The 16231-nt window shown below is 36.5% G+C and overlaps 2 protein-coding genes across 8 annotated transcripts in view; both read left to right on the forward strand.

Annotated features, from left to right (window-relative positions):
* Positions 1-2414, forward strand: part of ttbk1b (tau tubulin kinase 1b) — a 31831-nt gene extending 29417 nt beyond the window's left edge. For all 4 annotated transcript variants that reach the window (XM_051868835.1, XM_051868836.1, XM_051868837.1 and 1 more), the window contains one exon: positions 114-2414. In XM_051868835.1, the coding sequence (XP_051724795.1) occupies positions 114-543 (430 nt within the window). In that variant the 3' untranslated portion in view covers positions 544-2414. The remainder of the gene's footprint in view (positions 1-113) is intronic.
* Positions 2415-3793: 1379 nt separating this feature from the next.
* Positions 3794-15780, forward strand: LOC127499103 (solute carrier family 22 member 7-like). 4 transcript variants are annotated; one of them, XM_051869227.1, is made up of 11 exons: positions 3804-4024; positions 7063-7456; positions 7568-7671; positions 7808-7962; positions 9685-9853; positions 10529-10652; positions 10750-10859; positions 10968-11182; positions 13852-13960; positions 14045-14251; positions 14391-15779. In XM_051869227.1, the coding sequence occupies exons 2-11, from the start codon at positions 7076-7078 to the stop codon at positions 14470-14472; spliced, it is 1656 nt and encodes a 551-aa protein (XP_051725187.1). In that variant the 5' UTR covers positions 3804-4024; positions 7063-7075; the 3' UTR covers positions 14473-15779. The 4 variants fall into 4 exon arrangements, with proteins under 4 accessions (XP_051725188.1, XP_051725187.1, XP_051725186.1 ...); XM_051869226.1 differs by having other exon boundaries at positions 3807-4024; positions 7070-7456; positions 14391-15777; XM_051869225.1 differs by lacking the exon at positions 3804-4024 and having other exon boundaries at positions 7046-7456; positions 14391-15780.
* Positions 15781-16231: the final 451 nt, after the last annotated feature.

Here is a 16231-nt window from a genome sequence, read left to right on the forward strand (position 1 = left end):
TAATTAATAGCTGTGATGTACATCAGTGTGTTAAATTCTGTTTCCTGTGTGATGTACAATATGTTTTTACCTTATAATGAGTGATATCACTCATTCTTTCCTCTTTCCAACAGAACCAACAGTTTTGTCAATCCAAGGATTCAAAAGTCTGCAAGTCTGCACACAAATATCCATCAGCAGCCGCCTAAACCTCAGCTCCGCCCCTCTAAAACACTTCCACCCCGTCCTCCATCTTCAGGCCCCTCCCACTCGCAGGGAAGTCGGACCGCCACGCGTACCATTACTCGTACTTTAACTCTTAATGCCACCCGAAGCATTAGCACCTCCCCTCGGGGCCACGCCTCCTCTCGCACCGACAGCCCCTCGCCTCAGCGCATTCGCCGACAGCCTGCATCCACTGAAACACAGCCCAGACCTCCTTGCCCGTCTCAGTCCAAATCCAAACCTCAGGACTCCACCCCCAAAAAGAGCAAAACCCACCCATCAACCTCATCGCAAAAAGCAAAGAAAGATCCACCAGAGTCAAAGACTAAAAAGAGATAATTATAATGCATTGAAGGACTTCATTCGTCCAGATGATCTTCATCCTCAGCATTATCATCATCATCACAATCATCAGTGTTGGACTGTACCTCGCATGACACACAAGAGAATGGATGGACGTGTTTGTTATTCAGCCAAGTGACTGCAGCAGCTACTTAAATACCTCTGATGAGGAGAACCTCTGACATTTATACACACAGTGAGTGTACAAAACTGTGTGCGGGCGAGTTGTCATTAATGAAGTGTGTTGGACAGATGAACACACCTCATATGCCTTAAACCTGCAAAGGAAATAATTGCTGCCATCACAACAAAGCTTCCACAGGCTCTATCCTCTTAATGCCACTGTCATGTTCAATAACACAACCAATCACATTGTACAAGTTAGAATCGGGTTTTACTGCAGCTTTAAAGCTTTTAAATACATTACGGAACATTGTCATTTATTTTAATTGAATATCACTTCCCAAACCATTTTTTTTTTTTTTTTTGACTAAAATTACATGATCAGAATCTGGAAAAAAGATAGCTTTATTTAAACTTACAAAAACCTAAAATGTATCAAAAGTCCCAAATGTACTGATTACTCAACTAGTTGGTGTTTGGGACAGCCTTTTATATCAACTTCTGCTGCCAATTACTGTGTGCTAAAATTTGTATTTATCTCAAACATATTAATAATAATAAGAGTCATATGCTCCTAAACTTGGTGGTTCTGTGCAGAACATGCTGACAAAAATGCGATATGGTACATAAATCTGGTATTAATACCTAAATTTAATATCTACACAGAACTAAGATGACTAATGTTGCTGCTACAGTTTGATGTCAATCATATACTCATCTTGGCCCTGCCCACTGTCTGTGTTTCTCTCTCTGATTGGGTCAATCCATCCGTGACACTCGTCTGCTAAATTTATTTATAACCGGATCAGCGGTATGCATTTGAAAAAATGCTCATCCGCTTCTGTTTATTGTCTTTTGCAAAACTGTAGATAATGTAAGCAGTACTTTTGAAAAACAAATTTATATTTTTGTTCCAAAAAACAAAAGATTAATGGATGAAAATAGGACTAACTTAGTTGCATTTTTCTCAGTCTCAGACTGAAAATGCACCATTCTGATCTGTATGCAACTTTCACAGTTCAAAGAACACTGGAGGAAGCTGAATGAAGGTCAAAGAGAACATCAAAGCTTCTCAAAAATCAGACACACCAAGGAGAATTAAGCAGCAGGAACCAATAATGTGTGTTGAAGCAGCATGTCTGGGGTTTGTACTCTAAGATGTTATTTTTATGCAGTACTGCTACTCCTGAGTGTCCACAGCATGTGTTCAAAGGTCGGTAATCTGACATAGAATTTAAATGATGCTAAGGTGCTATAAGAGTTTTTCTTCATGCCTGCTCTAGTTATTGGTGTTTTTTCCCGTCCTGTGCTTGGAATAAAACCCAAATATCCATGAAGATTGTCAAATCAACAGAAGAGAAAAATGTCCTTAGAGCACACTAGCCAGTGTTATTTGTGAGTTAACTTAAAGGGAGTGCTTCATTTACACCATGACCACTGGAAAACCATTGCATGCTGTTGTTTGGATGAAATAAAAGGAAAATACTTTCTGCTGTATGTTCCAGAACGTTCCATCTGCAGAGAACTCTCTTAGATCTTAATACATACAAGATATGAGGAAAGACATCTTCTCGTGATTGGGCATCTCTCTTCAGTGTGTCGCTTTGAGAGAATTTGCATGAATGTGTTTCATGAATCATGATTGATTAACTTATACTAAGGAGCAACTTTTCTGAGTTATACAATTAAAAATGATTACAAATTATCAATGATGCCATTCAATAAACGCAAGTTCCATCACTGTTTCGGTTGATAGTTTTGTATCTTTTTTTCCAGAAAAGAATAGTGGATGTTCTGCATAGGGAATCTGCACGTCCTGGCTGTTGTAAAAGTGAGAGTGAATTGAGCATCATCTGCATAAGAATGAAACAATAACAGAGAAGCTAGACGATTTTTTAGGGGCCCCCTTTGAATGCACCCGGGCCTGAGCTTCCAGCTTCCTGCCTATTCTTTATCACAAAATCCACGGAGAACCTAAAGTGTCAAAAGATCACAGGGACTCCAGATTTGCCATTGGGGTAGCCCAGGGGCCAGATTCTGGATTTCGGGGCTCTAGATCGGTTCCGGGTATGTTTTTTTGGAGTACGCCACTCTCCTCACTGTGATTCAGTGTGCCTATCCAAGAGGGTTTGTCTGCCTATGAGAGCAAGAGGCCTGTGTGAGAGATTTAAGGAGGGGGGTGGCATGGACACGTGCAACTTATTTAATTAGTTTTCATAGGTGCTTTGTGGACGGTTTACAGAAAGGTCCGATCATCACGAAATCGAGGCACACGACTCATCACGGGCCAAGTGTTCATGCTTGACTGGGCTAATTGGACACCAACATCCCAATTGTAACTTATCCGACAAGGCCCCTGTATGCAGTCCGTGGACAGCCCATTTCAAGGCTAATAATGCATAATTAATAGCTGTGATGTACATCAGTGTGTTAAATTCTGTTTCCTGTGCGATGTACAGTAGGTTTTACCTCATAAAACTACAGTAATTATGAAATATGGACTGTCAATGGATGTTAGAAATTAGATGGATCTGTTAACCTTTTTTAACCAACAATTAATACATTAATTCACTAAAAAGGTCATTTTAAAGTCTCTGCACAGAACAACTTATTCAAGCACAAACAGTTGTTAAGATGGGACAGAACAACTTATTCAAGCACAAACAGTTAAGATGGGATTGGGGCATAAAGAAACTTTTAAACATGTTTGGGTTCCATCTGCATGACTGAGACTAATTGAGAACTGAGATTAATAGGTCTTTTGTATAGTCAAACATGGGATCACCGATTAATTGGTCAGTTCATGTTGCTGAAGTAGTTTTGTGTAATAATTTGATTGTATAATACCTGTCAGTGGTCATTACAGTAATTGCAAGTTAACTGCTCGTCATCATACTCCTGTCTGATTATTCTGATTAGGACTTCAGTGTGAAGGGTTTCTACAGCGAATCCCTGTGGTGAAATGTCTCTCTCTGTTTCCTCTGAGGATTTTAGAGCAAAAGCTCTGATTCTAAACACTGATTGTGCTTGGTCTTGTAATCATGCAATCAGTATAGTAGAGACATTGTACTGTACATTATACAGTAGGGGAAACTGTATAGAAGAAATGCTTGAAAAAAAGTTAATCAACAGCCAAAAACAGCATATCTCTCTATGACTGAAGGAGGCAGAGAGGGAGGAAAGATGAAGGGTGTTTGGGGAGGGGCTTCATTTAGCCTTTATTTATGAAGTACTGTTCATTGTTGTCCTCCAGTATCCTTCTGTCTGTGATTTGACTCTGCTTGTTGAAGCTCTTCACCATCACGGCACTCTACAAAGATCATCCACATACTTCAATAATCAAGTTCAAGAAAAGGTGAGTCTTTTCCATCTTGGATTTTTTTTAACACTGATGGAATAGTATCATAGTGCTTTTAAAAGCACAAAACAGAGACTGACACATAAAATACCTGTTTTTTCATCAGTGTGATCATTTAATGAATAAAAAATTCAGCTTCACAATGGACCATTTATAAGAACAATTTCTTTTTAAGTTGATTAATGTATGGATTTTTTTTTTTTTTTTTTTATTTATTTATTTGAGAGGATAAGCAACTGGATAATCAAATCATCAAAACTTAATACACATTTGCAGCATCCACCATTATAAATAATGGAATTAAACCGTTTACATCGAGCAAGAACTACTCCAAACTACAATCAAATGTGTTAAGTCCAGCTGGTGTGTGTCTCAACAGCTGTGCTCAGCATTCAAACAGAGTTATGTACCCCTGTGGTCCATTGCCTGCTATGAGGCTAATGTAGGGTGAAGGAATGGACTTAAAAAGAGTTCATGCTGCTTCACAGTGTTTTCAGATTCCAACAACACAATAAGTTTAAAGTGCCCCTATTATGCCTTTTTAAAGGTTCCTAATATTGTTTTGGGAGTTTCCTACAACAGGTTTACATGCATGCAAGGTCAAAAAACACTTTCATTTTCTCATAATATACATTTAATTTCACCTCAATGAATTGAGCAGTGAAGCAGTTCAAAGAATCAGTCTCTCTAAACCCCTCCTTTCCGTGAGCTTACACTGATTGGTCAGATGGCCCAATCCTTTGTGATTGGTCTACTGCGCACACCGCACGCCCATTGCTATAACTGAATGACAGCTATCAATTCGCAAGACATTGTATACAATGTATGGACAGAAAAGATAGCATCGGTTTTTACCGTATCAATTCGAGCCCAACGATGAAATGTCTGAAGTAGTCGATCAACCAGAAACTGATTCGCAATCACGACGTTTTTCTATGGTAAGTGTCTAACCGTTTCTAGAATATTCGCGTGTTGGCGTCGCAGCTGGTTAGGACAACAACTCCGATTAACATGGAAAAGATACCTTTTATTGCGTGTCGCGTCGCGTCGCGTCGCGTCGCGTCGCGTCGCGTCTGGTTAGGACACGGTGTTAAGCCAGATGTGTACACAGATTTTTTCGTCATAACTATTAACAAAGTAAAAAATGGCTAGATGACATTACAATGCATCTTAACACCCTATTACAATACAGATAGAGCTCCATTCTACTGTAATAATAAAAACGCAGAGGAAAAAAACAGTTTGTTTTACAGTTATGTAAATAAACCGAGCCCACAGTTATGTTGTAAACTCCCACGTTAGCCGAGCACAAACGTGAATAGCTAATAATGCATTGCACTTTGTAAACAAACGTCGTGCTCCATCCTTGATCATTACTCCAAGTAATAAGACAGACAAGCTGCATTAATCGACACATTTTTAGACATATTGGACCCTTATCTGAATAGCAGAGCTACAGAAACATGAGTTAGCCAGTTAGCAGGAGACATACAGACTAATGGTGTACCTTGCACAACATAACATACAAAACTGTGAATTTTGAACGATCGCTAGAAAATATAAACATCAGTTATTAATCATACTTACAGGTTGAGATTCAGAGGAGCAAGCTGGTTCAAATAAACTGGTCATTGATGCATATTTTATGACCAAGCATTTTGTGAATCCTGTGTTAAACTCCCCGAGTTTTAAAATGACGGGAACACAACAAAAGATTGTACTGCTGTTGAAAAATGAATTTTCCCTGGCGTCTGCGCGCGCAATAAGTGGGCGGGCAATATGTTAATGTTTCGTTGTGATGTCACAACGAAACGGCTTGGGATTCGTTTTACAAACGACTCGTTTAATTGACTCAGAGTCGACTCTTAATTTTGAGAGACAATAACTTTATATACGGTGCACTTTCAGATTTAAAACTTTGCAGGATGTTTCATTCACTTAGAGCTATGTTACACACTACATGAAAGGTAATTTTCAAAAATCCATAATAGGGGCACTTTAATACAAGGCCCTTACAGAATCTTTGAAATGGTCTGTGAAGTTGTATCACAAACAGCCTCAATGATATACTAATGGATTTATGATAAACTTATTTTGTCCAGTTTAGTTTAGTTTTTGTCTAGTTTAGTTTATCTAGTTCTCTATATAATAAATTATTTGGATATAATTTAAGAATACCTCTAGTCTATGATCCTTCCTTTGAATTGTTCTAAAAAAAATCTATTAATAAATATTATTTCAAAAATATTTATTAATGTTATTATCACACACATATTTATATTTAAATATAAACTACAGTTCAGTTTTGGGTTGGTGAAATTTTTTTAGGTTTTTGTTAAATGTCTCTATATAATTAAGATATAATTAATTTCTGTGATAGCAAAGCTGAATTTTCAGCATCATTACTCCAGTCTTCAGTGTCACATGATCCTTCAGAAATCATTCTAATATGGTGATTTGCTGCTTAAGAAACATTTCTTATTATCAGTGTTGAAAATATTGTGCTGCTTGATATTTTTGTAGAAACCATGATACATTTTTTCATTCTGTGATGAATAGAAATGTCAATAGAACTGTATTTATTTGCAATAGAAATATTTTGTATCATTGTGTCTTTACTATTACTTTTGATCAATTTAATGCAGCCTTGCTGAATACAAGTATGAATTTCTTTTTGAAAAATTCTAAATTTTTGAATGGTAGTGTAAATGAACCTTTATATCAGTTAATATCGGTAACACTAGACAATAAGGTTCATTAGTTAAACATTAGTTAATGTATTAACTAACATGAACTAACCATGACCAATACATTTGTTACTGTATTTACTAATCTTCGTTAATGTTAGTTAATGAAAATACAGTTCTTCATTGTTTGTTCATGTTAGTTCACAGTACATTAACTAATGTTAACAAGATTTTAATAATGTATTAGTAAATTTTGAAATTAACATTAATTAAGATTAATAAATGTTAACTAATGAACCTTAATGTAAAGTGTTACCGTTATATCATATTGATGTTTTATTGTCTGAGATTCCAGGTGACAATGAAGTTTGACAACATTCTGGATGAAGCACATGGGTTTGGCCATTACCAGATTGCGCTGGTCTTGCTGCTGTTCATACCTCGCATCACTATCCCATGTCACTTCCTCCTAAACAATTTTATCGCCGCCATCCCGTCTCACCACTGTGATATCAGCTCTCTGGATGCTGACGGGATCCTTGGGAATCTGAGTCGAGAAGAGAGACTGACTGTCAGTGTTCCTGCACAGGAAGACGGGACTCCTGCTTCCTGTCACATGTTCTCCTATCCTCAGTTCCACCTGCTGATGAACTCCTCCAGCCCCTCAGAGGTTGCTGTAGTCCAGTGTCAGAATGGATGGGAGTATGACAACAGCACATTCATCAGCACACTCGCCACACAGGTAGTCTCATGACAATGTATCCTGTAGTTCCTTCTCAGCCCTCTCACCACTCACAGTTTTTTTTTTTTTTTTTTTTTTTCCCTGCTTCTCTCTCTTTAATTTCTCAATCAGTTTGATTTAGTTTGTGACAAGAGGGGACTGGCTAAAGCATCAGCCACCATATTTTTTTTGGGCGTCATGGCTGGAGCCGTGTTCTTTGGAGTGCTCTGTGACAAGTAAAACACCAATATCCTCTATTAAGAATCTTTCAGCAGTGTGATATAATAACACTGAGTTTAATGAAACTTATCATATCATGAATGCAGTATTAATGCACTGAAGGGTCATTGCTCATCTATGTGTTGTTTTCAGGTATGGCCGTAGGAGCATGCTGCTGGTGTCCTATGTGTTATCTATCATGTTTAGTGTTGCTAGTGCTTTCTCAAGCAACTACATCATGTTTGCTGCCTTCCGCTTTCTGACTGGATTGGCACTGACAGGAATCACAAACATATCAGTTGTGCTCAGTAAGTCTTTTCTGAATCCTAACTGACTTAATTCTTCTTTTCTCTGTATTTTTCCTTTCCATTGTATCTTATCATAGGACTCAGAGACATTACGCTGTTAAGCTATCCAGTCTAAACACTTTTACCAAAATGAAAAGTGTCCAGTCTTAGCAAGGTCATTTGACTGACATGATCGTATGAGAACAAAACTTGAACTGAATTGAGCTGGATGATGACACTATTGTCTTCTGTAGAGCTACTTTAGCTGATTTCAAATTAGCTTCATAATAGATTAACTTAGTTTACACAGTGACTGATCTGAATTGAATCAACATTGAACTGACTCAAACTGAATAACAACACTTGTCTTCTGTAGAGCTGCATTACAGCAGAATTTGTATTTGTCTCATACTTGATTAAAGGTGCAGTAGGGGATCTGGGAAATGCTAACGTTAGCCTGCTAGCATTGAAAGCATATGATCCCACCCTCCCTGTAAATCGCCGTCCAAAGCCACACATTCTCCAAAACATATGAACGCACACACACACATAGCTGCTCTCGGCAAAGCGTACCTAATGTCTCAAAGCATGTAACATTATGATAATAATGAATGTAAACAACTTAGAAAGCTTGTACCTGACTGCTGCAGATTCATTTTGGTGTTGACAACTGTTGGATATTGGATACACATAATTCCGAGTCTGAGGACGTGAACAGCTCTGGTTAGAACGTCACAGGTTGCCATCTCTTAATAACGGCCCAGGTGGAAAAATATTATGGTAATTTATAGTAAATACTATAGTATACTGTATATATTATAGTATTTACAACACTTTGTTAATGAATGCTACAGCATACTGTAGTATTAACTATAGTGAACTGATAAACTGTAATAAATACTGTAGTATACTTTAGTTTTTACTACAGTAAACTGTAGTGTATATTGTAGTATAATATACCCTGTAGTTGTAGAAAACTTAGTACAGTACTGGGTAAAGTAATTTGTTTATATTACTATAGTTGTTATGTTACCACAGCAACTATAGAATTACCACAACAAATTAATTAAAGGACTTTACTATAGTATGGTTTAAAAAACACTATAGTATTTACTATAAATTACTATAGTATTTTTTCACTTGGAGGTGTTATGGCGTGAACGCAGCATAAGCTAAAGAAACTGTAAATAGTGGCTGCTGTTTGTGCTCCGTGACTGAGGTCTGTCTGTATAATCTCTGCATAACATGAAACACGCTGATGACATATGATGTCTGGGTATGTAAAAACGTACGTTAACAGGCAGGTAGGACATTGTATTATTTCATTCGGATCGAATATAATAATTGGATGTACATTTTATGGTCCTACGCCTTCCACAGACAATATATATAACAAAAATGTTTCTGTAGAGAATTAGCTATTGCACCTTTATTTATTTATTTATTTATTTTTACTGTGAAGCTGCTTTAAAACAATCTGTACTGTATATAAAGCAATATAAAAAGGTGAAAAGGGGAATTACAAAGGTTTCTAAAAAAAAATTCATTAAATATTAAGTATTTTAAAAATGTTTTATTAAAGAACATTATTTCTCCCCTTTCTCTTCTTGAAAAAAAAAAAACATGTATAGAATGTGTATATTTTTTTGTTTTTGTTTTTGATGTTTCTTCTATGAAAAATGTTTGTGAATTGTTTTTATAACATTTCTGATGTTTAATGATTACATGTGATCTGATCTGCAGGTGTTGAGTGGGTGGACACTAAGCACCGTACATTTATGGGCGTGTTCGGCAGTATTTCCTGGAGTTTAGGCAACATGCTGCTGGCTGGTTTTGCCTATCTGGTCACTGATTGGAGGATGCTGATTATTGCTGTCACTTCTCCTCTTCTTCTTGCTACAGCAACCTGGTGGTAAGGGAACACCATTATATGTTTTTATAGAAAAGTCCTGAGTCTTCCTCACAGTCAGGGCCTGTTTGTAAGGTCATGTCATGTTTTTCCTCAGCTGGAAAGATCTATCCTTTTTTTTTTTTTTTTCATTTGTTCCTGTCACACACCACACCAAAAAATTTAACAACAATAAAACTCATGTGTAGTACTGCATCCATGAGCACCAGCACCTTTCGCAGAAAATATTCCTTGTCTTAAATGTCCTCAAAGAGCAAAGATATATCGTATATATTTCTGCTCTATCAACAAGAGCTGTCACTCCCATTGCGAATGACATAATTGAGTTTCTTTTTTTATCTTTTTTTATTTTTTAGTATTTATTAAATGTTTAGTATTTCTATACTTATATACTGTACACAATGAGCATAATAGTTTAATATTACCATTGTCTGAACCATCGTCATTCAATCATGTCATTCACAATATGTCATTCACAATATGTCATAAATTTTTTTTGATTTGCTTTAAATCAAAGTTTAATAAAAAAATTGTAACTTCAGTGATTATTGGTTTGGTTCATGACTTATATTATAATATACATTTTTTTATTATATATTAAACTTATATACAGTACCTGTCAAAAATTAAAATGATAAAAAGTTTGGGAAAAAAAATGATTGGTTAATACTTTAATAGGTTGATCCCTGAATCAGCGAGATGGCTAATAGCCAATGGAAAGGCAGAAACAGCATACAAGTATCTGCAAAAGTGTGCTACTTTTAACGAGAGACAAGAATTCACATCAAGAGTCAAGCCAGAGGTAAACAAGGTCTCATTTGCTATCTATGTTTGCCATCATTTAGATATTTGCAACAAACTTATTTCAACAGTAACACCTTCCTTTGTTTCTTTCTCAGTCTCTGTCCACTGTAGCAACTATGGATCATCAGGATCACAGTTACACTTACTTAGACCTAGTCAAAACGCCACAGCTGAGGAGACTCACACTCTTTACCGGAATAGTGTGGTAGGTTTTTGTGTGTACTAATTTACTTTATTTTAGAATTGAAGAAAATGCCTCTATTTAGTAAATATGTGGAAGCAATAAGCCTGCATTCATTTTCCCTTTTTGTAGGTATGGAGTTGCTTCTACATACTATGGCATCAGCTTAAACATCACCGGCTTTGGGCTTAATCTTTACCTGACGCACTTCATTTACGCAGCCATAGAGGTGCCGGCGAAAATCCTCATCTACTTTACTCTCGACAAGGTCGGCCGTAGAGTCACTCAGAGCGGGACACTGGTGCTCACTGGATTTTGCATACTCATCAACATCATCACACCTACAGGTTTGTAGATGTGTCTTTTCAGTTTAAAGCAAAGAAGGCAGTTAGTTGCAAGTGCACTTTAAATCAGTCGTTCTCAACAAAAAAATAGTTTCACGACTATGGTTCCAATAGGGTCAAGGCCAGCAGGAAAAAAAAACAACAACGCTAAATGCAAATTATAAAATGCAAGTTAGGATACCAAAATACATACATGGATCAGCTTTTAAAAGGGGTGACTTGTTTATGATGTCAAAAGCCATACAGCTGTCAAACTCTATTAATTTTGATACAAAACTGACCAAAACAGCAAATCCCAACATGGAATGATTGTCCATCCTTGAAAATCATGAACAAAATTATGCAAGTCTAGACTTAATTAAACACCTGTTCACTCACAACAAGGATAGACATAGTTTATCATGACAACAGTCACTGAAATGCATATATCAAGATATTTAGAAAACAAAAACTCAACAATTTTACATATCTTCTAGTACATTCAGTTGGTAATATTAATAAATTATAATGCTTAATTTTAAGGACATTTTCTTTTTAAGGACAAATTTTACTGTTTTGGGCCAGACTGTAAAATCTAGTCTTAAAAGGGGACCTACTATGCAAAATTTACTTTTATAAGGTGTTTGAACACAAATGTGTGTCCACAGTGTGTGTGAACAACCAGCCTATAATGGCAAAAATCCACCCACTCTTTCTTTATAATCCCCATAAATCATAAACAGTTTCTCCAAACTAGCGATTCAAGATTTCCCACTATTCTTCTCTTATGTAAGAGTTAGGGTGACCACCCGTCCTGCTTTCTGTTGTACCGCACAGCATTTTCACCCCTTGTCCGCACGTCGCATATTGAGAAAATGACCCGCATTTTCATCAGTCTGTTGGTTTTTAATTATCATATTAAGAAAACGTGCATGCGTTCTTTTGCCTTTTTAAGAAAGCATTCTATTTATTCTTTTTGCGGCGTAGTTTTTCACCTATATTTAACAGCGCTTCGTCAGAAGTAACATCCCGCCTTACACAAATACAACAGTAGTTTTTAAAAAAAAAAAAAATCCTATCCAATGGTTGAAAAGAAAGGAGTAAACACGGTCACTAGTAGGTTGTGACGGCTGTGAATCAAAATGTGGAGCGGTGATTCGTTCCATGTGTTCCCTGTCAGAAAACAAATGGATAATTCTAATAAAATTTTACAAGGCAACATAATGGAAACAAAAAAGAGAAAATGTTCTTTTAGTAAAGACTGGGTTAGGATATACCTGGGTGAGGCTGCTCTCTTTCGCTGGAGGAGAACAGAATTTATCAACTTGTTGCCTGCTGTGGTTGTTTTAATTCACATCCTTTCTAAAAAATATGAAAGTTTTTGGTTTAATATATTTTTAATATATAAGACCATCAATGAACTAATTTCATGTTGTTTTATATTTTATTTGTTCATTATTTATTTTGTTGGATTTTAGTTGGACTTGGTCAGAACTGTTTCAAAAATAGTTATCTGCATGATGCCTGCGGCCTTTGGGCTCAGTGATGTTGAATTTAAATGACATGTAAAATAAAGACATGTTATGTTACATTGTGATGTAATGGTGTTTTCTGGAAGGGACTAAAGAACAAAGTATTTTTATCAGCTGAAAGGCAGAATACAAAGGTTTTTATTAAGTTAGACATTATATAACAGTTTTGGGTTATGTTTTAGTGTTGGTAACATGTCCCACATTGTCCCACACAAACTTAGTAATCGTCCCACATTTGGTTTGTTTGATGGTGGTCACCCTAGTAAGAGTAGGGGGAAGCCCCGCCCACGACTGGCGACAGATCTGCCCTATTAGCTTAGCTCCTCCCCTGAGTGAGCTGTACAGTCCGCCATGTTTATCTCCTTGCCAGAGAATTTAACAGCAGCATTCAAGTAAGAAATGTATTCTTATTAAAGCTACTAAATTTATTTAATCAAGAGCAGTGACTGATTTTCTGTTTTTCTTTTGTTGTTTGATTCACATTAACAGCATATACAGCAGTAGGTACTGTATATTACACTGCTGTCACTTTTTTGACATAACCTTGTGTGTATTTGACAGTTTAAGTGCAATAAGACATGTAAGAGAAATCAGTTTAATACTCACAGGACATGCCGTCTGACAGCCAGCTTTCTATGCATTTGCTTCATCTGTGTGCGCTCAGAAAACCATATATCAGAAGTTTAAACTGTTATGGCTTGAAAACACGTGCAAATGATAAACTTTCATAATGTCGAAGAACTGCAATGTCACGTGAGCGTGGCCGTGATAGAGATGAAAACAGATGTTCTGTTAGTTTTTGCAGAGTATGGGAGGCACAAGTTGTACAGGCTCCACCCTCTTAGGGAGCAGCAGCTCATTTGCATTTAAAGATACAGGCACAAAAACAGCATGTTTTTCCTTCCACTCAAAAATGATCATTTACAACATGGTATAATAAATGATCTGTGGGGTATATTTAGCTGAAACTTCACAGACACATTCTGGGGACACCTGACACTTATATTATATTTTGTAAAAAGGGCCATAGTAGGTCCCCTTTAAAGAATCACTGCTTTGCCCAAAACAGTTTTGCTGATCTTTTATGAATGGCATAGTATGTGACGTGATTTGGTTGATGATTTTCTCTGACCTCTTCTGTGTGAATGTCTGTGGGGTTAGAATACTGGACTTTTCGGACTGTGATTGCAGTGTTGGGTAAAGGACTTTCAGAAGCTTCGTTCACAACTGTGTTCCTGTACACCACTGAGCTCTATCCTACAGTCATGAGGTTAGAATTTAGCATGTCCCTTTTCAAATTATTAAGCACAATCTAGCTGAAAATGCTTCTGTTATCTCCCTTTCATGTCTATAGGCAGAATGGGCTTGGCTATACCAGTTTTATGGCACGTTTGGGTGCATCCATTTGTCCTCTCATCATGCTCTTAGAAGACATGTGGACACTCTTCCCAGAGGTCATTTTCTGCACAATGGCCATCTTTTCTGGTCTCATCGCTTGGCTTCTACCTGAAACCAACAACGCAAGATTGCCAGAAACCATAGAAGATATTGAAGAGACAAGGTATAAGAAAAAAGACTAAATGTTTTCAGCTTTAGTATTTTTTGTATTGTTTTCTTATTCTGTTATTTTGTTTGCCGTAGATTGTTTTTCTCATCTTTTTAAATTCACAATAACTTGCTTTATTATTTATCTTTTACAGAAAGAAACCTGTCTATTTCACAACAGAGGACCAGAGTAACGTTCTTTTAAAGTTGCCCATCTCTACAGACACAATGCAATGATATGCAAATCACTTCAAAAGCACAAATAGCCAAGCTGCCATAGTAACAAAGTCTCATAAGCTGCACTTGAAATCATATCCCACCTTTTGTATATAACCAATTAAATGTGAGTCATGGTATACTGTTTTACTTGCTTTCTTACCTCTAGGAATCGAAAAATCTAGATTCAGTCATTTTGTCCATGCATTACCTAAATTTATATAGATATTTAGATAATCTCTTTCTTTTTAAAGAGGTCCTATTATGCTTTTTTAAAACGTACACATCACAATATTACTCATTTAAATAATTCCCACCGAAGGCATATGCATAAAAAGGGGGCGAGGCCTGCTTGAGTTGTTTTATTAGTGTGTTGAAACTAGTGGTTATGGTAAGGGGTGTAACATTTCCAAAACACTCTTGAAGCAGTTGACCAATCACAACACAATGGTCCAGCCGACCAATCCAAGTGCATTGTGCTTTCCAGAACGAGGGGCTTCATAGAGACCGGAATTAAACAGAGAGTTACTGACAGACTGGGATGCGAGGTGCTGCAACAATGTAAAATATGTGAAGAATAATGTTTTTTTTTTTTTTTTGAACATTCAAGAATGAAAACCTATTCTAGTAGACCCCCAAAACAAAATCAAGACTTTGTAAAAGGGCATAATATAGCCTCTTTAAGTCCGTTTCCCAGCAAACAGCACCATGGACAGCACCCCCAGCATTAGAATCTGGACTCTGTGTGAAAGACAGCACCCTGGACAGCTCCACATTTACCTGAAGTCTGACTTCTGTTAATGAGCTGTGGAAGTGGCAACACTCTCCTGTAATTGACAACTGACACCAAAAACCAATACATCACACATATTCTCTTCAAAAAAAAAAAAAAAAAAAAAAAGGAAAAAAGAAAATAAATAAATAGTTAGTGTGTACAGCAAATATATGATTATAGAATGAGTAACTCTGGATGTGTCTCAATTTGTCTCTCTATATATCTAATCAGAGACATTCAAATTTTTATAATTAGAAAAAGCATACTGTGTATCATTCAGTCTTCTACATAAAAAGGTGTCACATGTGTCATTAAAAAAATGTGTTGTAAACATTTTTTCTCATTATCTAAACTTTATAACAAGTGATAGAGAATTATAGAGAAAAGACCTGAATGCAAGCAGGCAGGCTATTTGTGTAACAATTTCGCTGGCCAAACATGCATCCCACTGCATGCAGTTATAGCTATAATTAGATTGTTTAATTAGATTATATTTAATTCCAGTGTTCCTGGCAGGGAGTGAGAACAGACTTGTGTTTCACACCTACAGCTTTCTGCATTTAAAAAGCTTTGATGAAGCTTTGCTGGACCTGATTAATTTATGCAAGTTTCTGTTGCTACATGTTCAGTCCTTCTAATAATGGTACTATGTCACAGAACCTCTAGATGGCAGTAGTGACAGAGAAAGAGTAGTCATTCTTTATATGTGGCTTGCAGTGCTGTCATAAGAGATGACATTTAGATTTAACTGGTGCTACATCTTAGACAGAACTGTAAAATGTACAGCACCTGAGTTAAATATATGAGTGTCACAGCAAAGGGTCTGAATACTTAGGACCATGTGATATTTCAGTTTTTCTTTTTTAATAAATCTGCAAAAATGTCAACAATTCTATGTTTTTCTGTCAATATGGGGTGCTGTGTGTACATTAATGAGGAAAAAAAATGAACTTAAATGATTTTAGCAAATGGCTGCAATATAACAAAGAGTGAAAAATTTAAGGG

The sequence above is a fragment of the Ctenopharyngodon idella genome, chromosome 17 (assembly GCF_019924925.1).
Source record: "Ctenopharyngodon idella isolate HZGC_01 chromosome 17, HZGC01, whole genome shotgun sequence".
Classification (NCBI taxonomy): Eukaryota; Metazoa; Chordata; class Actinopteri; order Cypriniformes; family Xenocyprididae; genus Ctenopharyngodon; species Ctenopharyngodon idella.